At 40.9% G+C, this 20183-nt stretch overlaps 1 protein-coding gene across 2 annotated transcripts in view; it reads right to left on the bottom strand.

Moving 5' to 3' along the window:
* Window positions 1-7617: 7617 nt before the first annotated feature.
* The window catches only part of SLC25A32 (solute carrier family 25 member 32), a 32496-nt gene continuing 19930 nt past the window's right edge, over window positions 7618-20183 (bottom strand). The window contains exons 2-8 of one of the 2 annotated variants that reach the window (XM_061123627.1): window positions 15521-15597; window positions 15084-15234; window positions 12769-12854; window positions 10942-11102; window positions 10481-10594; window positions 10025-10170; window positions 7618-9038 (exon numbers count right to left, since the gene is read on the bottom strand). In XM_061123627.1, the coding sequence (XP_060979610.1) occupies window positions 8900-9038; window positions 10025-10170; window positions 10481-10594; window positions 10942-11102; window positions 12769-12854; window positions 15084-15234; window positions 15521-15575 (852 nt within the window). In that variant the 5' untranslated portion in view covers window positions 15576-15597 and the 3' untranslated portion in view covers window positions 7618-8899. The remainder of the gene's footprint in view (window positions 9039-10024; window positions 10171-10480; window positions 10595-10941; window positions 11103-12768; window positions 12855-15083; window positions 15235-15520; window positions 15598-20183) is intronic. The other variant, XM_061123626.1, reaches the window with a different exon arrangement.

Raw genomic sequence — 20183 nt, 5'->3', positions numbered from 1 at the left:
ACCTTAGAAGTAAATGATGTCCCATTGTCACTTTATAATGACCTGGGCAGACCAAATCTCAGAATGATTTCATGGAGCAGTTTTTTTTTTTTACCACCTCCTCAGCTTTCTCAGTCCAGGTGGGAAAGTCTTTAATCCATCCTGTGACTGTGTCTATCATGACCAATAGGTATTTATACCCTTGAGAAACTGGCATCAGGGTGAAGTCCATCTGCCAGACCTCTTCTGGGTAGGTCCCATATCATTGGACGGGCTGGGCCAGCTGTAATCTTCGAGCTCCTTGGGGGTTAATTGGCAATTGGGACAAGAGAACACTTGCCTTATAGTCGTTTGGAGCCCTGTTTCTCTGAAGGACCTTTCTAGTAATCTTTGGAGGGCCTTCTCCCCTAAATGAGTGGTGGCGTATAAGGAGTTAACCAACTTCCATTGGAGGTTCCAAGCAGAAAAAGGAGTCCCTCCTTTTGGAACCACCCCATATGATCCTGAAAGCCCTCACTCTTAGCTTTAAGAGTCTCACCTTCAGTATATGAAGGAGTTTCTGGCAAATGAGTCTGTGGAACTAAGGTGGCAATCCCTATTAGGTCATGGTTCTGTGACGCTGCTCTCTTAGCTGCCTGATCAGCTGCTTGGGTTCCCTCGTGCCACTTCCATGCTCCCTTTTTGGTGTCCTTTACAGAGGGATACTGAAACCTCAGTGGGCAGATGGACTGCCTCCAAGAGTCTAAGGATTTGATCACCATATTTGATTGGGGACCCTCAGGTGGTCAAGTGGCCTCTTTCCAAATAGCAGCATGTGCATGTAGCACCAGAAAGGCATACTTGGAGTCGGTGTAAATGGCTACTTCTTTTCCTTTTCCCAGCTCTAGAGCTCCAGTCAGGGAGAAAAGCTCAGATAATTGGGCTGAAGTAACTGGTGGCAAAGGTTTAGCCTCTATGTCTCAAAATTAAAGACTATTGCATATCCAGCTCTTCTTTTTCCATCCAAGACAAAGCTGCTTCCATCGGTGTACTGAATTTCCCCAGGATTGGTCAGAGGATCTTCTGACAATCCCTTTGGGGGTTTTGTGCAGTGGTCCAAGGTTTCTAGGCGAGAGTGATAGGAGAGAGAGCCCTCGGGGATAGGCAGAAGGGTAGCTGGGTTAAGAACCTCACAAGGGGATAGTCAGGCTTGGATTTTCCATCAGCACTACTTGATATCTGAGGATTCTTTGATCAGAGATCCATAAATAGCCTCTCCCATTCAGGAGTTGTTTCACCTGATGGCTGGTAAAAATAGTTTGCCCCCAAGAGAGAGTTTTAAAGCATCTTCTATTAGGACTGCAATAGCTGCAAGATTTCAAAGGCAGAGAGAGATCCCTTCCCAATAAGGAAGTAGGACACTCAGGAACCACCAGAAACTTATGGGAAAATATTTGTCCATCGCAGCAACAAAGAAGTGCTCAGGTGAATCTTTCGTAATTGTTTTTCCTGTAGCACCCAAAATGGTACAGGTTTGGGGGAAGAGGGCTCTGGAGCAGGAGGTCAGAAAAGAGTAGGTGTCAACCAAGAAATTCTAGGACTTACCTTGGACATCCAGTTGCATCCTTGGCTCTAGCCCTGTAATGGTTATCTGTGACAGGTGGGCTGGCTGGAGGAGGCTGCTTCAGTCCTGTTGAACCACCATGAGGGAAGGCTTGGCGCTTGACCTTGAGGCTCTTGGGTCCCCAGGGCAGAGTGCCACCCAATGTCCCAACTGATGGCATTTGTAGGAAGCCATTTTGGGAGACTTGCCATGGTTTGGACACTCTTTGGCCCAGTGTCCCACCTGTTTACAGGTTAGGTATTTGCCTCGTGCCTTGTCCTTCAAGGACTCGGGGTTTGCCATAGTGCTTCCCTGGAGGGCAGCCAGCATCTAGGCATGGCTTGTCTCTTTCCTTTTCTCCCTTTCCTGGGCCTTGTCTTTCCTCTTCTGTTATCTGTTATAAAAGGTATTGGTGGCAATCTGAACCATTTCATCTGAAGAGGCAGCAGAGTCCTGCTGCTGTAGCTGTTGTAACTTTATCCTGATGTCTCATGCACACTGGGACAGGAATTTGTCCTTTAAAATAACTTGTCCCTTCTAAGAGTCTAAGTCCAGATTGATTAACTTTTGGAGGGCCTCTTTTAGACTTTCCAGAAAGGCAATAGGGTTCTCCTTGAACTCCTAAGTTATTGCTGAGACCAGGCACAGTCCCACAACTGATAAGTTTCCTTCTATTTCCATAGGTGGACTTCCTGAGGGGTGAGTCTTTCCGAAGCTTATCTTACCCAGTACTGTTGCAACTTGAGAGCCGGGCATCCCCGAGTCAGGATACAGATCCCCACGCAGGTTGAGGCACGACAACCTCCTGAAGATCGAATCCCCGGGCAGGTTAAGGCATGTTGGCCTCCTGAGAATTGGGTCCCTGGGCAGGTTGAGGCATGTTGACCTCCTGGGACCCCTGGACTGTTGGATCCCTGAGCAGGTTGAGGCATGGCAGCCTCCCGAGGACCGGATCCCTAAGCAAGTCGAGGCAGGTCAACCTCCTGGGACCCCCAGATTGGAGTTGGGCATCCCCAAGGTCTCCAGTGTGACCAGTGCTGGGTAGGCTTAAGGGGTTGTAATCTTAACTCATTGCTGGCTTGTCCACCACAGATGGGAATAGATATCATGATGTAAAGCAATCCAAGTCTGTTCCCTGAGACTGGGAACCTGGTGAAAGAGCCATAAGATTTATCCTCTTATTGCTCTAAGGGAATGTAAGTCACTGATTTCCTCCCCTAGTCTTTCATAAGGGCAGCTTAGGGTGTCTCCAGTGGCAAACATTTCATTGTCATAGACCCAATCTAGGAAATAACAGAAGTAATGACAAAGGAGTGGGTTATGTGGCCCTGTTAGGAGCACCAGGAGTATTTTAATAAGTAGGGTGGAACAATGTTGCCTACAAGGGGGCAGGGTCCTGGTTGTAGGAGTTAGTAAGTGGCTTAAGAACAAATTGATAAGAGGCAACAGACCAGATGTTCCACAAAAGTGGAGTGGAAATTTGATCTGGGAGTATGTTTGTAACTTTAGGAGAAGGGTGGTAATGGTTTGGGCCCAAACGGCCTGCAGGGCTACTCCCAAAGTGGCAAACATTATCCCCAGAAGCCCAACTGCCCTTGGATACCACCAACAGATGACTTCTAGCAGGCACTGTGTGCCTGTCACCTACCCTAGCAGGTCCACTGAGAGGGGCTGTTGTCGTACATGTTGTAGGAAACATGGAAGATGAAGGCCTGAATATCTGGAGGGATTGGATATTACATAGTATTTCTCTCCCGAGGGCCAACTATTTTCTGGTTGTCCCTCCAGAAGATTGTAGAGGCAACACTGTGGGCCTGGAGGGGGCTCAGGAAAAGATCATGAAATAGGAGGGAAGGGGGCAGGGCACAAATTTTGAAAGAATGACAGCCCAAGGGCATAACATAAACTGATTAAAATCAAATGGGTCCAAGATGACAAGTCAAATTCAACTAAACCTTGAACCTCAATCGCAAGCTAAATGACACACCCAGAGGTGCCAGGACAGTTTCAAGTCACTGTCAGAAGACAGAGGAGTGGGTGGTTCCCCAATGGAACAATCCTCCCACTAATTAGCATATGAAATCACCTAGCCCTCAAAAACTAACCACATCCTATTCCATGGCCCTTCCCCTCTGTGATGGCCCACACTCTTGGAGTGTGCGTCTCTCTGAACTCAAATAAATCCACCTCTTACCTATTGCTGTGTCTCTCACTGAATTTTTTGCAATGAGACATCAAGAGTTTGAGCTTCATTAGGTCCTGAAGCCAGGGGTTTTGGTCAGGCTCAAGTCCCAGTAGAGAAGAGCTGAAGGACAGGAGGAAAAAGCAGTGGAAAAAATGTGCTGAGGAATCCCCTTCATAACCTGCTGGAAAATCTGCCAAATACCTGACCTGTGCTCACCGTTTTCATTGGCCTGATCCTTGGCACAAAGATGATTAAGGACAGAAGAAGCCCCACCCTCTTGGGCAACAATTACTAAGGCATGGCAGGTAGTAGAGCCTTTGGGACACCCTGGGTCATCCACTGCCCCTCATCTATTCGCAGGGGGTTAGAGGAAACAAGGAAGAGATATTGTAAAAGAATTAAGATTTTGTTAGCCATATGTCCTTCCAGCCATAGGGGCGAGGACTTCCTACCCCAACCAGAGGTCTCTTGGAACCTGAGACTGAGCCATGTGAGCTTTCTGCTGAAATTGTTTTTGCTGTCCTGGTTTCTAGCACGCTGGGCTTCTTGTCACTTCCCCGTGCTGGGCTTTCTTCACATTCAGCTTCCACCACAGGAGCTTTCGCTGAGTTGGGCTTCTGCTGTGCTTAGTCTCTGCCTTGCGGGGGGCCGAGCTGAGGTTGTTTCAGCCAGTTTAAATCCGAGTCACAGCACTATAGATGTTGGGGGAGTGTGTAATTTCCTTGGTTCTGTCTCACCGCAGCAAAAATTCGAAACGATGGACCGACCAAGGTTACAGCTCCATGTTACAGCTCAGTTTTACTGGGCAAACAAAGGAAAATATATCCTTAAGGCGTGAGGGTGGGCCGATCCAAAAGATGTGAAGAGAAGCGAAGCCCCACTGCACCCACCCCCCACCCCCTCACCCCCTCAATTTTGGCTCCTCTCTTTGTTTTTTCTCCTCCCCCTGAGCCTGCCTTATGTAAACTGGCCTAGCCAAGAGGATTGTTTGTTTCACGTGAGGGCCTCACTCCACCCTTGAACCTTCCTTTGTTCTATTTTCACGGGCTTTTCCCTTTGTCTTTTAGCCACCGCCATTTTGGATTCCTTTTTCCTATTCTAACTACCTAACATTAATACACATACTAGGTCCTAGTAAATGACTGTCAGTCATTTTAGTAATTATCTTAAATTGTATGTCACAGCAGTAACCAAGTTTTCCACTTGCATTATAATCAGATGTTTAACCTTGGTTAAAGTCTTTTGTCATTTATAGACAGTTATAATTGTACTTTGCTTTTTGCAAAAAAATGTTTCATCCTTAAAGAAAATTCACAAAGTACTTCTTGACAAGTACAGATTTCTGATTAATAGTCACATCATACTGCTGATCTGTGTAAGAAAGAATTCTAATGAAAACTGGATGGCTTCATATAACTGTTAACAGAAAATAAAGGTCAAGGATTAGTCACATAGAACTGGGTGAACTGCATATGGTTATAATTTTTGTCTGAAATATCACTGCTGACACACCTTTGGAATGGCTTTCCTAACCTTGAGGTTTTTAAAGCTCAATCTGAGAGTCTTCATGAAAGGTTCCAGCATAGCCAATTTAGAAGTCTCTGTAGTCAATTAGCCAGACTTATTTTGTGAACAAGTAAGTTTCAATTTGGTAGAAGTGAGGGTACCTTTAGAAAAAAAAAATTGTTTCAGTTAACACTGAATTCTAGTTTTGTTAATTTAGGTCTGTATTTACTAAGACTCACTTTCCAGATAACGCCTTGTAAAGTTTAGTCATTTAAAAGACCCTCTGTCTCCAAAGTTTATCACAGTAATCTAACTTTGGAAGAAATCAATAATGCACCATGACCTGCAACCAGGAGATTATGCATACTGGAAAAGACAAAGGACTTGGCCACTTTTGAAGGGACCTTATCAGGCCTCTGCTGAATGAACGGCAACTCCTGTTTCTGACACTTGACTTAGACTAAGACCAGCACTACCAGACCAGTTTGAGAAGATAACATCTGAAGTAGACAGCTAGCCCAAGATGTCAGAGCAGGCCTGTATATTGACTACTCTGACAATTGCTCACAATTTTGCTAACGAGCCAAATGTATTTCTTGGGCTCAACCACATGCAAGTTTCAAATATCAATGCAAGTGCTGGGTTTGTGGACAATTAACTACATCCAGTACTCCCAGGTTGCCTTGATGGATTTCTCTTCTCGAAGATGGTCCCTAAACATTTTATTTTAAAATTAATTCTAGCACTGTGCAATCTAAAGTTACCACCAACTTCACTAAGTGATACCCTCTTATTTGTTAACTCACCTTATGACCCATGAAGTGTCAAATTTTTGCTCTGAACAATCTTCTTACTCCAAGTTTAGGGAAAATACTAGGAAAATGATTTGATTCAGGAGGATTTTGGCTTTAATCTTTGCTAATGATATTGCTACCACTATCAATTTAGTTTCTGGAACTTATAAATTGATATTTTCCTGGCTTTCAAGCTGCATCATCTACTTGTACTAAGATAATGTCTAAATGACTTGAAACTCTAGATCACGTCTGCAGTTCTCTAAAAAATCATGGATATACACGACACACATGTGAGGAAAGTGGGCTTGAAAGTCTTACTTGACAACTTAAGAATTGAATGTCAGTCCTTGCCAAACATCCTGCTAGTACAGTTCCCCGGAAAGGAGAGAATCGGGCGATTAGAACTTGACATGGAGGGACATGACAGACCCTAGGGCAGGCAAGCAGTGACCCTGGTTTTGAGTGACCAGTCGATCACCTAATACTTTCTAGTGAAAGACTACTTCAGTTTCCCCCCATTGATCATTAAAGTTCATGTTTTACGGCAAGACAAGAAAAATTTAAACAATTTTTTCTCTGCCCTTTGGTAGCCTCTGTCCCCACTACTGTGCATTGTGTATCTGCATTATGCATCCACCAAACTTCCTTATCAGCAGAAATACCTGCTCAACTATAAAGAGAAACATTCTCCTAGCATCAGCAAGACAGCTCCTTAAAAGATAACATTCCTTCTTGATCTTACAAGGGGCCATGATGATTCTTAGATCTGGATTGTATAAACTGTCAATAATACATCACTTAAGGAACAGCTCTGTCTCAACAAGCTTCCAAAACTGTGCCTTTACTTCACTTCTCAGAGCTTTCTGATATGCTCCTCCTGGGTTTGAGCCTCAAAGTTGACTCAAATAACAGTTTCCATTTCTTAGATCGACTCGTTTTCATACACTGACATATCATAGCGACGTGCTTCCTCACTTATGTCAATGTTTCAAATACTACCTCCTCAAAGAGACCTTTCCCGACCTCAACTGTCCTACGTGACATAGCAACACTATTCCCACTATTCCTTAGTTACTTCTAGCATTTAATACCTGAAGTTATATTATGCATATTTTGGTCACTCACACAAAAAATGAGAATTCCCTAAAGGCAGGAATGTTGTGTAGCTCATTTACTGCTTCATCCTCAAGCATGTTAGCAGACACAGATGGCACAGAGCAGTAAGGGGTGCTGTAACCATTGTTCAAATGGCATGAATCCTCAGAACTCTTGCGGGGTTTCTAGAAATCTTCCATGTTCTTAATCTAGAACTGTAGTTATTTAATGCTGATTCATCCTGCAAGTCTGTATGCCCTTAGAGAACAGGAATTATGCCTTGTTAATTTAGGGGTACATAGGAGGCATTCAAATGACACTACCTCTAAAATTCCAAATGCCAATCCAACTTGTCTTTCCATATAGGGACTACTATCAGGATTTTATATAAATTATAGTTTAATTCAAAAGTAGGAAAATATATCATATTTACAATGCATTCCCCTGCATATAACAAAGTAAATACAACTAAGTACTGATCATTTCATCTTTATTTTTAAAACAAAGCCATTTTTAAAATATAAAAAATAGACCTCTTTTCCAAGAACCATTTAAATATGGCTTTGAAAACCACAATATTTTATTTACAACAAACAGGTGGTAGTGCAAAAAAGCATTCATATGTAAATAAAAATTACTTACTGGAGTAGCTAATAGATCACCTTATATAGATACTAGATGATTGAGGGTATATTTGTTGACATAAGGATCATTTTGGGGCAGAGGCCTTTATATTTATAGACAATTAGAATAACTCAAAAGTAAAATCAAGACTGGCCTTTAGAGTAATCTGTATTTAAAGCTGACTTTGAGCAACCAATGTAGACTGATCAATTGTTTGGGATCTGAAACCACCTATCTGAAATCTGAAGGGAAAGTTAAAACTTTTCATTTTCAGTTTGTCAACAAACATACTCTCCTTCATCTAGTATTTATATAAGGTTATCTATTAGCTACTGATTTACGGTCAGGAAGGCTAAATAAGGGCTATTTGAATACTGCTGGATTTTGTTCTGATTTTTTAAATTAAAAAGACAGTAAGTATCTATGCCAAAAAATAATAGTGGCATCCAGGATTACATTTTAAATTATGAAACCAGCCTCTGGGAAAAAAGTAGTGATGGAATGACAACACATGTCAGATATTTCTCAAAGTAAAAGAAGTATATAACTTCTTGAATTTTTCAAATATCAATTGCATTCCAGCTGAATTAAAACTAAAGCACATTTATGGAGGATTTTTTTTTCCCCACCAAACTTTCCCAATTCAAAAATGGTCAGGATTTGGGCAATATCTTTCCCAGTAAATCCTTAATGTTTAATTTACTCTTCAAATATCAATGACATCTTTTAAGAGGCCATTTTCTTGCTATTGCACAGAGGTTGATTTTTAAAGCCAATCCAGGCAAATGAGTTCAGAAAAAGCAGTGCATTCTTCAAATCCATCCGGCAAATGCTGCAAATCAGCTTCTACTTGGACAGTGAAATGGAGAAAATTTGTGAAATTCTCCACTTGGTGTCAATTTTACTGTTGTGTTGCTGGCAGCCATTTCAGGGAGAGGTAGCCAAGTCCCATACCCATGGGGAAGGCAAAAGCAGAAAAACACGGTGAAGACTGAGCCGTTCTGTGACTTCTAATGATAGACCAAGTTTGATTATGAGCTATGTTGCTGTGCAGTAATCTTCTGAGTTTTATGTCTCAAATACAAACGAGCATGTTGCTGCCTTGGGCAGAGGTACTGGAATTATCTTCTCTTAGTTTATGTCATCTTTTCTCAGGCCAAGTAAAAAATGTGAGACATTTTCATATACCACAAAGGTAATACAGCAGGCTGGAGTAACTCTAATCAAATTGGGGGCAATCCCTTTGTAAAATCCACCGATGCCTTCTTTCCTTTAGAGCGAGAGAGAGAGAGGAAAAAAAAAAAAAGAAAAAAAATAAAATATATATATATATACACACACACACACACACACTTAATTTCCTAGAGAACTAGCCTGAAAACAAAAGTTTAGCAGACACGGCACAGAGCCAGCATTTAAACCTCACTGGGATTTGAGTTCATGTTTTCTATGTCCTGAAATAACAGTTTATGAACCATTTGTAGGGCTTACATGCCTTTTGTGGGAATGAGGAAGAAAGGGCAGGGACACCTCAAAATGAGCTAAAAAGCGCTTTAATCATAACCATCTTCCAGATGCCTTTAAATGTATGAACATGTAGGAGTATTAACTGATCTAACACGGGCATTAAACATTTCATAAGTAAATGCTAGACAATACTAAATACAGCACACACAAAAATAAAACTGTATTTCCTTCATGCCTAGAGTTGGAATATGGCCTTGAAACTTTTCACTTAGGTTCTCAATACAAATTTACTGAAGTGAACTGAATTGAAATGGTGAATATTCTGTTCTGACCTTTTAGAATTAAAAAGAAACATGGGGATGTCTACCTGTAACAATTTAAGGATTCCCATACCAAAGAACAAGCGTCTATTCCACATACAGAAACAAGTTATTTGCAAAAGTCCTGATACCGGTAGAGATGTGGGGCCTTCGTAATTATATTAAATTAGTTTTTTTATGGCTCCCTATGCTCAATGCCATTCAAATAGTTTACAACACCTAAAATTTAATTTGCCAAAGCACTTTCACATATCTCATTTGATTTTTATAAACAACTCTGTCAACACAGAGATTCAAATTTTACAAATGAAGTGAAGTCTCATCTAGTAAATGGGATATGTTCAGAAAGGAGCCATCAGCCATGTCTTCACCACAGACATGGTCTTTGCTATAAAACTAATGTCAGCTGGATAGTTTAAGATTTATAAGGTACCTCCTAAGAGCCATTCTAACATATATGTGCTCTTACCTCCATGTCTTCGTCATTACATCCAATACACCATTGTAAAACATGTGCTGATCTTGCAGACGAGCTCTTATAACCTGGTAGGGGTATGTTGCTGCCACAGCAAATATTTTGGATAGTGCTGCAACTGATATATATTCTACTGTGCTCTAAAATGACAATATAAGACATTTTTTTTAGATGGAATTTCTTTAAAAATAAAGATAGGAAAACACTGAAGTGGATCCATAAGTGAAAATCAGCTTCCTCTCTTAACACAAACTCTTTTTTTAACATTTACCTGTTCTACTTTTAACATTTATGTGTCATTAGCCTATAGAGTATTTAGCTATAAATTAAATTAGTGGCAGAGTCGGTACTCATCATAGCAATACTACTACACATGATAAAATTTCCGTCTATTAAATGCCCATAAAAGTAAATACCAAAAAAAATTTTTTTTCTTCAAATTCATCTTACCAATTGTGCTTCTGGTAATCTATTGATATGTTGGTTGTATTTCAACTTCAATAATTCATATGCCATAAACTGAAGGGCACCATGTGATGTTCCAAACAGCCCAGGAATAAACCCCTAAAAAAAATTAAAAAAGGCTAAACCAAGGAAGTTCCCAAAGGACCACAGCTTACAGGGAGAGGAGTAAGGGATGGGTGACTTCAATGTGTGACTTAGAGAAATGGTTACTGAAAGTTTTAGACAGTGCTTCTCTCACCCACCAGCGTCATGATACTACTTATGGTAGTGAGGACAAATGGTTTAAAGTACAATTTCAATGCAGATTTCAGTTTTCATTAAATTGTTCCTTGCCCAAATTTGGCTTTTTTTCAGGACTGACTACAGGTCATTCAGAACTCAGACAACAGAGTCAAAGGAAATTACAATTGTCAGATATTAGAAATATGTTGGTAATAATTTATTACCTTATACAATCCACGCACACCTTCATACTTATATATTTTCACAAGCGTATCAAACATTCCTTTATATTGCCGCTGTGAAGCATTAACAACACCATCGTACTGTAACATAAGGCGAGTTTTTGTTACCCATAGTGGGTTGGTGATGCAGAGGGTCATGGCTCCTGAAATCAGATTTAGATACTATTATTACTCAGCATACAGGTATCTTCTCACTTCTGACAATCCGAATTAAGAACAGTCTGTTTATATAAAGAATGGGGGGTGCTCGGGGGTTGTATTTACAACTGTAAAATGTGGTCTCTGAGGCACAGACCTAGGGTTAACGAATGGGTAGACATAGTTTTGGGTGGTCTTAAAAGGTTCTCCATGTGGTTAGTGAGAAGTAAATTTAAAAGGAGGTAAATGTGAAACACTCCCTTTGAGAGGTGTGAGGACAGCAAAGATGTCCTGGCTCCTAAACAAGGTGTGGAGAACAGATGGCGGTCCTGGGAAGCAGATGCTGATGAAGAGATACAGACGCTTAAGAGGGGGACACAGTACAAGCCATGGGGATTGAAGACTGGGGAAAGGACCAGGAAACCAGCATCTCAACCATCTGGGCATGTGCACACGTATACGCACCTCAGCGTCGGCACAGTCTTCCTCAAACCCACTCAAAGTAGCCACTACACCTCAAAAATTAAATAACTACATAAAGACAGAAGTAATATTTACATTTTTTTACAGAAAGTGACAAGTTAATAAATAAATGAATAATCTGGTTTAGTTTCTCATTTGCTACGTTTCCTAAGTAGTCCTTTATTCAACAAATATTGAGTCCTACTGTGAGTCAGGTCTCTGACAGCAGTTAGGCAGGTATTCAAAAATGAGCAAGATAGTTCTTGCCTTAAAAAATAATCAGTAAACATCAGAGGGAGGTTCAAGAGGGAGGGGACCTATGTATATCTATGGCTGATTCATGTTGAGGTTTGGCAGAAACCAACAAAATTCTGTAAAGCAATTACCCTTAAATTAATAAATCTATAAAATTTTAAAAATTCAATAAACATTAAGAAACCAGGGTGGGGAAATTTCCTGGTGGTCCAGTGATTAGGACTCAGCGCTTTTACACCTGGTGGGGGAACTAAGTGCTCACAGACTGTGTGGCGTGACATGACATTTCCGCCCACCCGCCAACCCCCTGCAAAAGAACCAAGATAACAAGGTATCAAAGCAGGACTTATAAGTCCTACTTTGTTTTAAGACCACCAAAAACCATGCCTACCCATTTATTAACCCTAGGTCTGTGCCTCAGGAACCACATCTTACAGTTGTAGGTACAACCCCTGAGCATCCCCATAAGTTTGAATATTATACATACATGAGGCAATTAAACAAGGCTGCTGCTGCTGCTAAGTCACTTCAGTCGTGCCCGACTCTGGGCGACCCCATAGACGGCAGCCCACCAGGCTCCCCCGCCCCTGGGATTCTCCAGCCAAGTACACTGGAGTGGGTTGCCATTTCCTTCTCCAATAAACAAGGCTACTAAATTGTTTAATTTGAAGATTGAAATCATACTTTAGTTGAAGAACCCTATATCAAATCATCTTGAATCAGAGTCATAAGCATTCTAAATGTTATATCCTTTGTGATAAGTAAAATTCTTGAAATCTACTCAGGGTAATCCATCAGTATACCTGCCTTCTAGGAAATTTCATGCAATAACTGATTAGTATAGTTAGAGGAGCATAATTAAACTCAGATGTTCACAGGAAAAAAAGGCAAATAAAGAACAAAAGTGAAAACCAAGTTGGAAGCTGATGTTTTATATTTCACACACCACCTTACCAGCTTCAGCAGCTGAGATGAGATACTCTGTTGCCTCCAACCGTTCTGCTCTGCCTTCTGTCTTATATGACTTGATGGCATTGTAACTGGAAGAATAAAACAACACTGGGATAAATATTTGAATGGGGGTCACAAAGCAGGAAATGCTATTTTAAACTGTGGGTAATTTAACAATATCCCAAAAGTAGAAGTCAATGCATAATCCAACTACAAAATAAGACCTTTCTCAAACAATGGGTTTACTGGAAGACTACACCATCCCCACCCCCCCCAAATATGGAAGGCTGGCAATACATATGTAAAATATTTTCATCACACACTCAACTGTTAATCATAACAAAAGATAACACAGATGATATCATGAGAGATTCAGAAATTACTACTGATCAGAGGAGGCAGCACTGAGCCAGGTGTGGAGAAACAGGTGCAGCTTCAATAGGGAAACAGGAGCATGTGCAGAGTGATGGGAAGTGGATGGGAAGACCTGGCTAATTGAGCCACACTTGAATGGAACACTGACATTTCTACTTTACTTGGCGGAAAACAGCCACAAAATACTTCTGAGTTAAGGGAGTCATCAATCTCCTTTTTTTCTCTAACTCCAATTTCCATCTTCTTCCAGGAAGACGACTTCAACTAAATAAATCTTTCCAAACTTGACCAATCCATTTCCTCATAAAACAAGTATATTCTTTTATTATAAGATGATTTCAACACATTAAACCTTACATGGCTTGCCCTTAGAAACTCTCTTTAAAGAATCCACACAACTCTAAAGTTATTAACACAATAAATTTTATACATACAGTTTCACCCATCTAAGCATACCTTACAACTGAAAATAGGAAAAATATTTAAACAATATTAAGACTGGTTTTTATTTTGTTTTCACTTACAAAACATTTTAAGGTTGGTTTGGACCCTACCATAAGATTATGAGAGATCAAGTAAACTACAGGACACAAAAGAGGAAAAGGCAAATATACCAGGAGAAATAGTGGCAGATTTATTTTTCTGGGCTCCAAAATCACTGCAGATGGTGACTGCAGTCATGAGATAGAAAGACGCTTGCTCCTTGGAAGAAAAGTTATGACCAACCTAGACAGCATATTAAAAAAGCAGAGACATTACTTTGCCAACAAAGGTCTATCTAGTCAAAGCTATGGTTTTTCCAGTAGTCATGTATGGATGTCAGAGTTGGACTATAAAGAAAGCTAAGTGGTGAAGAATTGATGCTTTTGAACTGTGGTGTCGGAGAAGACTCTTGAGAGTCCCTTGGACTGCTAGGAGATCCAACCAGTCCATCCTAAAGGAAATCAGTCCTGAAGGTTCACTGGAAGGACTGATGCTGAAGCTGCAACTCCAATACTTTGGCCACCTGAAGCAAAGAACTGACTCATTTGAAAAGACCCTGATGCTGGGAAAGATTGAAAGTGAGAGGAGAAGGGGACGACAGAGGATGAGATGGTTGGATGGCATCACTGACTCAATGGACATGAGTTTGAGTAAACTCTAGGAGGTGGCGATGGACAAGGAGGCCTGGCATGCTACAGTCCATGGGTCACAGAGTCGGACACGACTGAGCGACTGAACTGATGTTTCCCTAAAATTCCATGTGATAAACAAAAGCCTCCCCATTCATGGATTCAGTTTCAAATATCAGAGGCAAGCTCAGGGCAGCACATGCTCCTCCACTTCAGGTTGATAACGCTTTGTTTCCTCACCCTTGAACACTCAGTAACTTGAAAAGTGGCTGCCACAGATGCTGTCTGTGACTTTTTCAGTAAGCATCCACTGGCAGGAATAACAAATGGTGATGCCAGTAAAGGAGTGAGAAAATGAATAAGCTATGAGGATGAAGGAGCAGGTCAAATAGGAGATAAGAAGAAACATGCCTCAGACTCTTTCAGTCATGCACTGGTTTTGACTCTCTTTTCCCAAAGGGCTGTCCTGTGATACATGTTCTTATGAGGGCTCCAAGATCTGTCCACTTCTGCCCTTTCAACTTCAGTATGAATCACACGTATTCTGGGAAGCCACCTTCCTGATGCATCTCACAGAAATGGTTTCTGGAAGAATGTCCATCTCATCCTTTTACCTTCTTCTTATTAAGAACTTTTTCCCAAACCAAATGCCTCTGATAAATGATAAAAGCTTACAGAAAATGAGACTAACAAGGCATTCTATGCTTCCTAGCTCTTGAAGTCAGAGAAACTGCTTAAATGATTCATTTTGTTTCACCGATTTTTTAAAAATTCATTAAAAACAAAAATTCCTTTGTATTTATAACTGTAAAATCTCCCAGAGCTACTCACAAAAAAAAGTAGAGTCCCCAGGATAAACCTGCACCCCACACATTTGGGGTTACTCCTTGGTAAAGTCCCCGTAGTCCATCAAGTTTCCAAATGGTGGTCAAGCAATGCAAAATTCCTTTATATTTTGGTCTCAGTTCCAATCCGTCACTCACTGCAGTAAAGGATACACAGAGTTAGGTGGAAGCAAAGTTCTAGCTCTGAGCTATAAACATATGTCACACAATCAGTCATATAAAGGAGGTAAATTCAAAAGAAAATCATTTTTTGTTGATAAAATTATTCTCCAGGATTTGGCATTTTAAAATTAATACATTCTTATATTTATCCAAGTTTTAAGTGCTTAGTATGCTCTCAATGAAAACTTGGATAAAAATATGAGCAGCAATAAAGAAGGAAAATATAGAGAATGGAATAAATGTTTCTGGAAATTCTCTTACCACCATCTCCACCAACATACACACCAACATCAGAATAGAAAGTAGAAAATCTCATCCATTCTTTTCTCTCAAAAGTTCTAAATTAAAAAAACATGATAGGGTAAAACAAAAACTAACAATATACATTCTATATTTTTTAAATAAGAATTCAAATCTGTTTTGCAAGTTTAACAGATAATACTTATTTTAAGTAACTTCTGTTTTATGAAAGATCCCATAAACCAAGAAGAGACTGAAAAGAGTAGTATAGACATAATATATCTAATTTACAAAAAAAGGATTCACAAATAAGAAAATGACAAACAGTCCCTAAAAATTTTATGGGCAAATTACGTAAACTGTTGATTCACAGAAAATTACACACGGTCAAATGGAACAGAATGGAGATGCCAGAAATAAACCCACCCACTTACGGCCAATTAATCTGTGACAAAGGAGGCAAGAATGTACAATGGAGAAAAGACAGTCCCTCCATGAGTGTGCTGGGAAAACTGGGTAGCTACGTGCGAAAGAATGGAATTAGAACAGTCGCTAACACCATGTACAAAATAAACTGAAAATGGATTAGACCTAAATATAAGAATGGACACCATAAAGCTCTAAGAGGGAAACATGCAGATCACTCTTTGTAAATTGCAGCAAAATCTTTTCGGATCCATCTCCTACAGCAATAAAAATAAAAACAAAAATAAACAAAGAGGACCTAATTATACTTGAAAGCTTTCGGATCCAGCAGTCCCATTCCTGGGCATGTATCTGGAGAAAACTCTCATTCAAAAAGATAAACGCACCTCAATGTTCATTGCAGCACTATTTACAATAGCCAAGACAAAGAAGCAACTTAAATGTTCAGTGACAGATGAATGGATAAAGATACGATACATATATACATGCAAAGAGTCAGACATGACTGTGCAACTGAGCACACACAAACACACACACAGATATACACATACACAATGGAACAATACAAAAGAACAAAATGATGCTATTTGCAGCAATATGGATGGACCTATCATACTAACTGAAGTCAAACATATGATATTGCTCACATGTGGAATCTAAAAAAATGATACCAACCAACTTATTTACAAAACAGAAATAGACTCACAGACTTAGAAAACAAACTTGTGGTTACCAAAGGGGAAAGGTGAGGGTGAGGAGTAAACCAGATGGCTGGGATTAACATACACATTACTACTGTATATAAAGTAAATAACCAACAAGGACCTAGGGGTGGAGCACAGGGAACTCTGCTCAATACTCCTTAATAACCTACATAGAAAAAGACTCTGAAAAAGAAGAGACACACGGATGCATATGTAACTGAATCACTTTGCTGCACACTGGAAACTAAAACAATGTTGTAGGTCAACTATATTCAATATGAAATAAAAAAATTTAAAAGAGAATGTCATACATACAGCATGAGAAATGAAGCAAATATTTTATAAATGGAGTATAACCTCTAAAAACTGTGAATTGCTATATTGTACACCAGTAATATATAATATTGTATTCAATAAAAAAAGAAGCACTGAAAGAGTTTTCAACCTTACCAATAAAATACAAATTAGACAAGGTAGCTTTTTCTCTTTTTTTGCCTTCAGAATTAAAAGAGCTTTATGATTTATTATAGGGAAATTTTCATGGCCTTTTTGAGAGAAGTTTAACACTATCTAATAAAAATTCAAATGCAATTATTCTTTGACTTAGCAGTTCCATTTCTAAAAATATATCCTATATAAATACGGCCACAAATTTACAAAGATACACATACAGTGATGTTCACTGAAGCATCTTCTGTGATGTCAAAAGTTAAAGTAATTTCAATATCCAAAAACAGGGAAATGTTTAGATAAATTATGATATATCTATACTGTGAACTACTCTAAATACTCAGAAAGATTGACAGCTATAAAAGGAATAGGCTGAAACACTGCATATGGTTAATAGTAGCTATCTGCAGAGAACAAGACTGGCTGAGTGGTTACAGAGGAAGAATGACAAAGACAATTCAACAATACAAATTTGACGATGTAAACAATGATGACATACTTTTTGTAATAAAATAAAACAATGCAGGCCTAGGGGAAACTTTTAAACTTTTATTTCTGTTATCTTTCACCCAAGAACATTTTCAGATGCTTCACATCTCCAGCTGAAGTAATTTTTAAAACCTCCTTCATGTAATAAATATTAAGCTAGCATACAATTGGGCTTCCCTTATAGCTCAGTTGGTAAAGAATCCACCTGCAATGCAGGAGACCCCGGTTAAATTCCTGGTCGGGAAGAACTGCTGGAGAAGGGATAGGTACCCACTCCAGTATTCTTGGGCTTCCCTTGTGGCTCAGCTGGTAAGGAATCCGCCTGCAATGTGGAAGACCTGGGTTCAATCCCTGGGTTGGGAAGATTCCCCTGGAGAGGGGAAAGCTTCCCTGGTAGCTCAGACGGTAAAGCATCTGCCTGCAATGCGGGAGACCTGGGTTCAAAACCTGGGTCAGGAAGATCCCCTGGAGAAGGAAATGGCAACCCACTCTAGTATTCTTGCCTGGAGAATTCCATGGACAGAGGGGCCAGATGGGCCACAGTCCATGGGGTTGCAAAGAGTTGGACATGACTGAGTAACTTCACTTTCACTTTCAGCATACAGTCATTAAAAATGGTGTTTTAAATAGCAAAACAATGGGGGAGGAGCCAAATGGTGGAGGAGTAGGACGGGGAGACCACTTTCTCTCCTACAAATTCATCAAAAGAATAACTGAACGCAGAGCAAACTTCACAGAACAACTTCTGATCACTAGCTGAGGTCATCAGGCGCCCAGAAAAGCAGCCCATTGTCTTCGAAAGGAGGTAGGACAAAATATAAAAGATAAAAAGTGAGACAAAAGAGCTAAGGACAGAGATCCGTCCCGGGAAGGGAGTCTTAATAGAGGACGTTTCCAGACACCAGGAAACCCTCGCACTGGCGGGCCTGGGGGAAGTGTTTGAATCTCAGAGGGCAACCTGACTGGGAGGGAAACAATAAATAAAACCCACAGATTAGGAGCCTAAAAGCAACTCCCAGCAGAAAAGTACCCCAGACACCCGCATCCGCCACCAGCAAGTGGGGGCGGCATGGAGAGGAGCGGGCGGCATTGCTTGGGGGAGGGTCCGGGCCTGAGTGCCCTGAGGACAATCGGAGGGAGCTTTTGTTAGTTGCCAACTTGAACTGTGGGAGAGCAAAGGAGAGAGAAAATTAACAGGCCGGAACACCCTGCCGGCCGTTAGCAGAACAAAGGGACCGAGAAAATCCAGAGAAGAGCTCGCAGGTGGCGGACCGGCCCGGCCCCGCCGGAGGCAGGAGGCAAAGGGAAGGGGAAGGGGGCAGGCTCGGCCCCAAGGACCGCATGCCCTGCCGCACTGCAAACAGGCCTCCACTTTCTAATCAAAGACCTCCTGAGATTCTGGATGGTCGACATCCACCGGGAGGGTCGCGGCGAGACAGGGCGCAGGCACCCGACCGGGGCGGGTGGGGACTGGGGCTGGGGACGCGGAGGGCAGAAGGCACATGCACCAGACTGGCGCCGGCGGAAACTGAGACTGGGACCGTGGAAGGGAGTGGGCGCGCTGCACCCGGGGAGAGTGCGCCCGTCAAGGCCCTGGCTGCCTGGACCGCTCTGACGGGGAAGGCAAAAAAAGCAGGCGCGGCTTTGTGTTCCGCGCTTTTGTGGAACACCTGAGGGCTGGAACCGCGCGCAGCGCGGGGCGCGCTCCATATAGAGCAGCTGGGAGCCTGAGCAGCGCAGACGGAGAAAGCAACGCCAGCCCCTCCCCGCAGCGCGACGGAACTAGCTACCTGAATAAGAGTCCACCTCTGCCAGCCTGTGTCAGGGCAGAAATGAGGCTCTGAAGAGACTGGCAAACAGAAGCCAAATAAACAAAGGGAACCGCTTCATAAGGGACCGGTGCAACAGATTAAAATCCCTGTAGAAAACACCGACTACACCGGAAGGGGCCTGTAGATATCGAGAAGTGTAACCTGGAACATGAGGAGCTATCTGAAACTGAGCCGAACCCACACTGACCGCAACAGCTCCAGAGAAATTCCTAGATATATTTTTACTTTTTTTAAGTAAGAAAAAAAATTTTTTTTTTCTTTTTTATTTTTTCTCTTTTATTTTCCTTTAAAATTCCCTATTACTCCCCCATTACTCCTTAACTTTCATTTTCATAGATTTTTACGATTTTTTTAATTACGGAAAATTATTTTTTCTTTTTTTCCCCCTTTTCTCTTCTACTTTCTATTTTTCTTTTTCCCTTATTTCTTTTAAAGTCCTCTAGTACTCCCCTACTACTCCTTAATTTTCATTTTCAATACACTATAACCTTACCAAAAAAAAAAAAAAAAAGAGAAGCCCTATTTTTAAACCGAACTTCATACATATTTCTAAAATTTTTTGTGTGTGTTTTGGTTTTTGTTTTTAATATAGTATTTTTAAGAGTCTAACCTCTACTCTAGATTTTTAATTTTTGTTTTTCAGTATATGATATAAATTGTGAACATTTAAGAATCCAATATTCAGTTCCAATTTTTATTCAGGAGTGTGTTGATTATTCTCTCCCAATCTTGACTCTCTGTTTTCTACCTCAGAACACCTCTATTTCCTCCTTTCCCCTTCTC

The sequence above is a fragment of the Dama dama genome, chromosome 21 (genome assembly GCF_033118175.1).
Source record: "Dama dama isolate Ldn47 chromosome 21, ASM3311817v1, whole genome shotgun sequence".
NCBI classification, from domain to species: Eukaryota; Metazoa; Chordata; class Mammalia; order Artiodactyla; family Cervidae; genus Dama; species Dama dama.
Note: the sequence above shows the minus strand (reverse complement) of the source record. Positions and strands in the feature narration are given on the sequence as shown.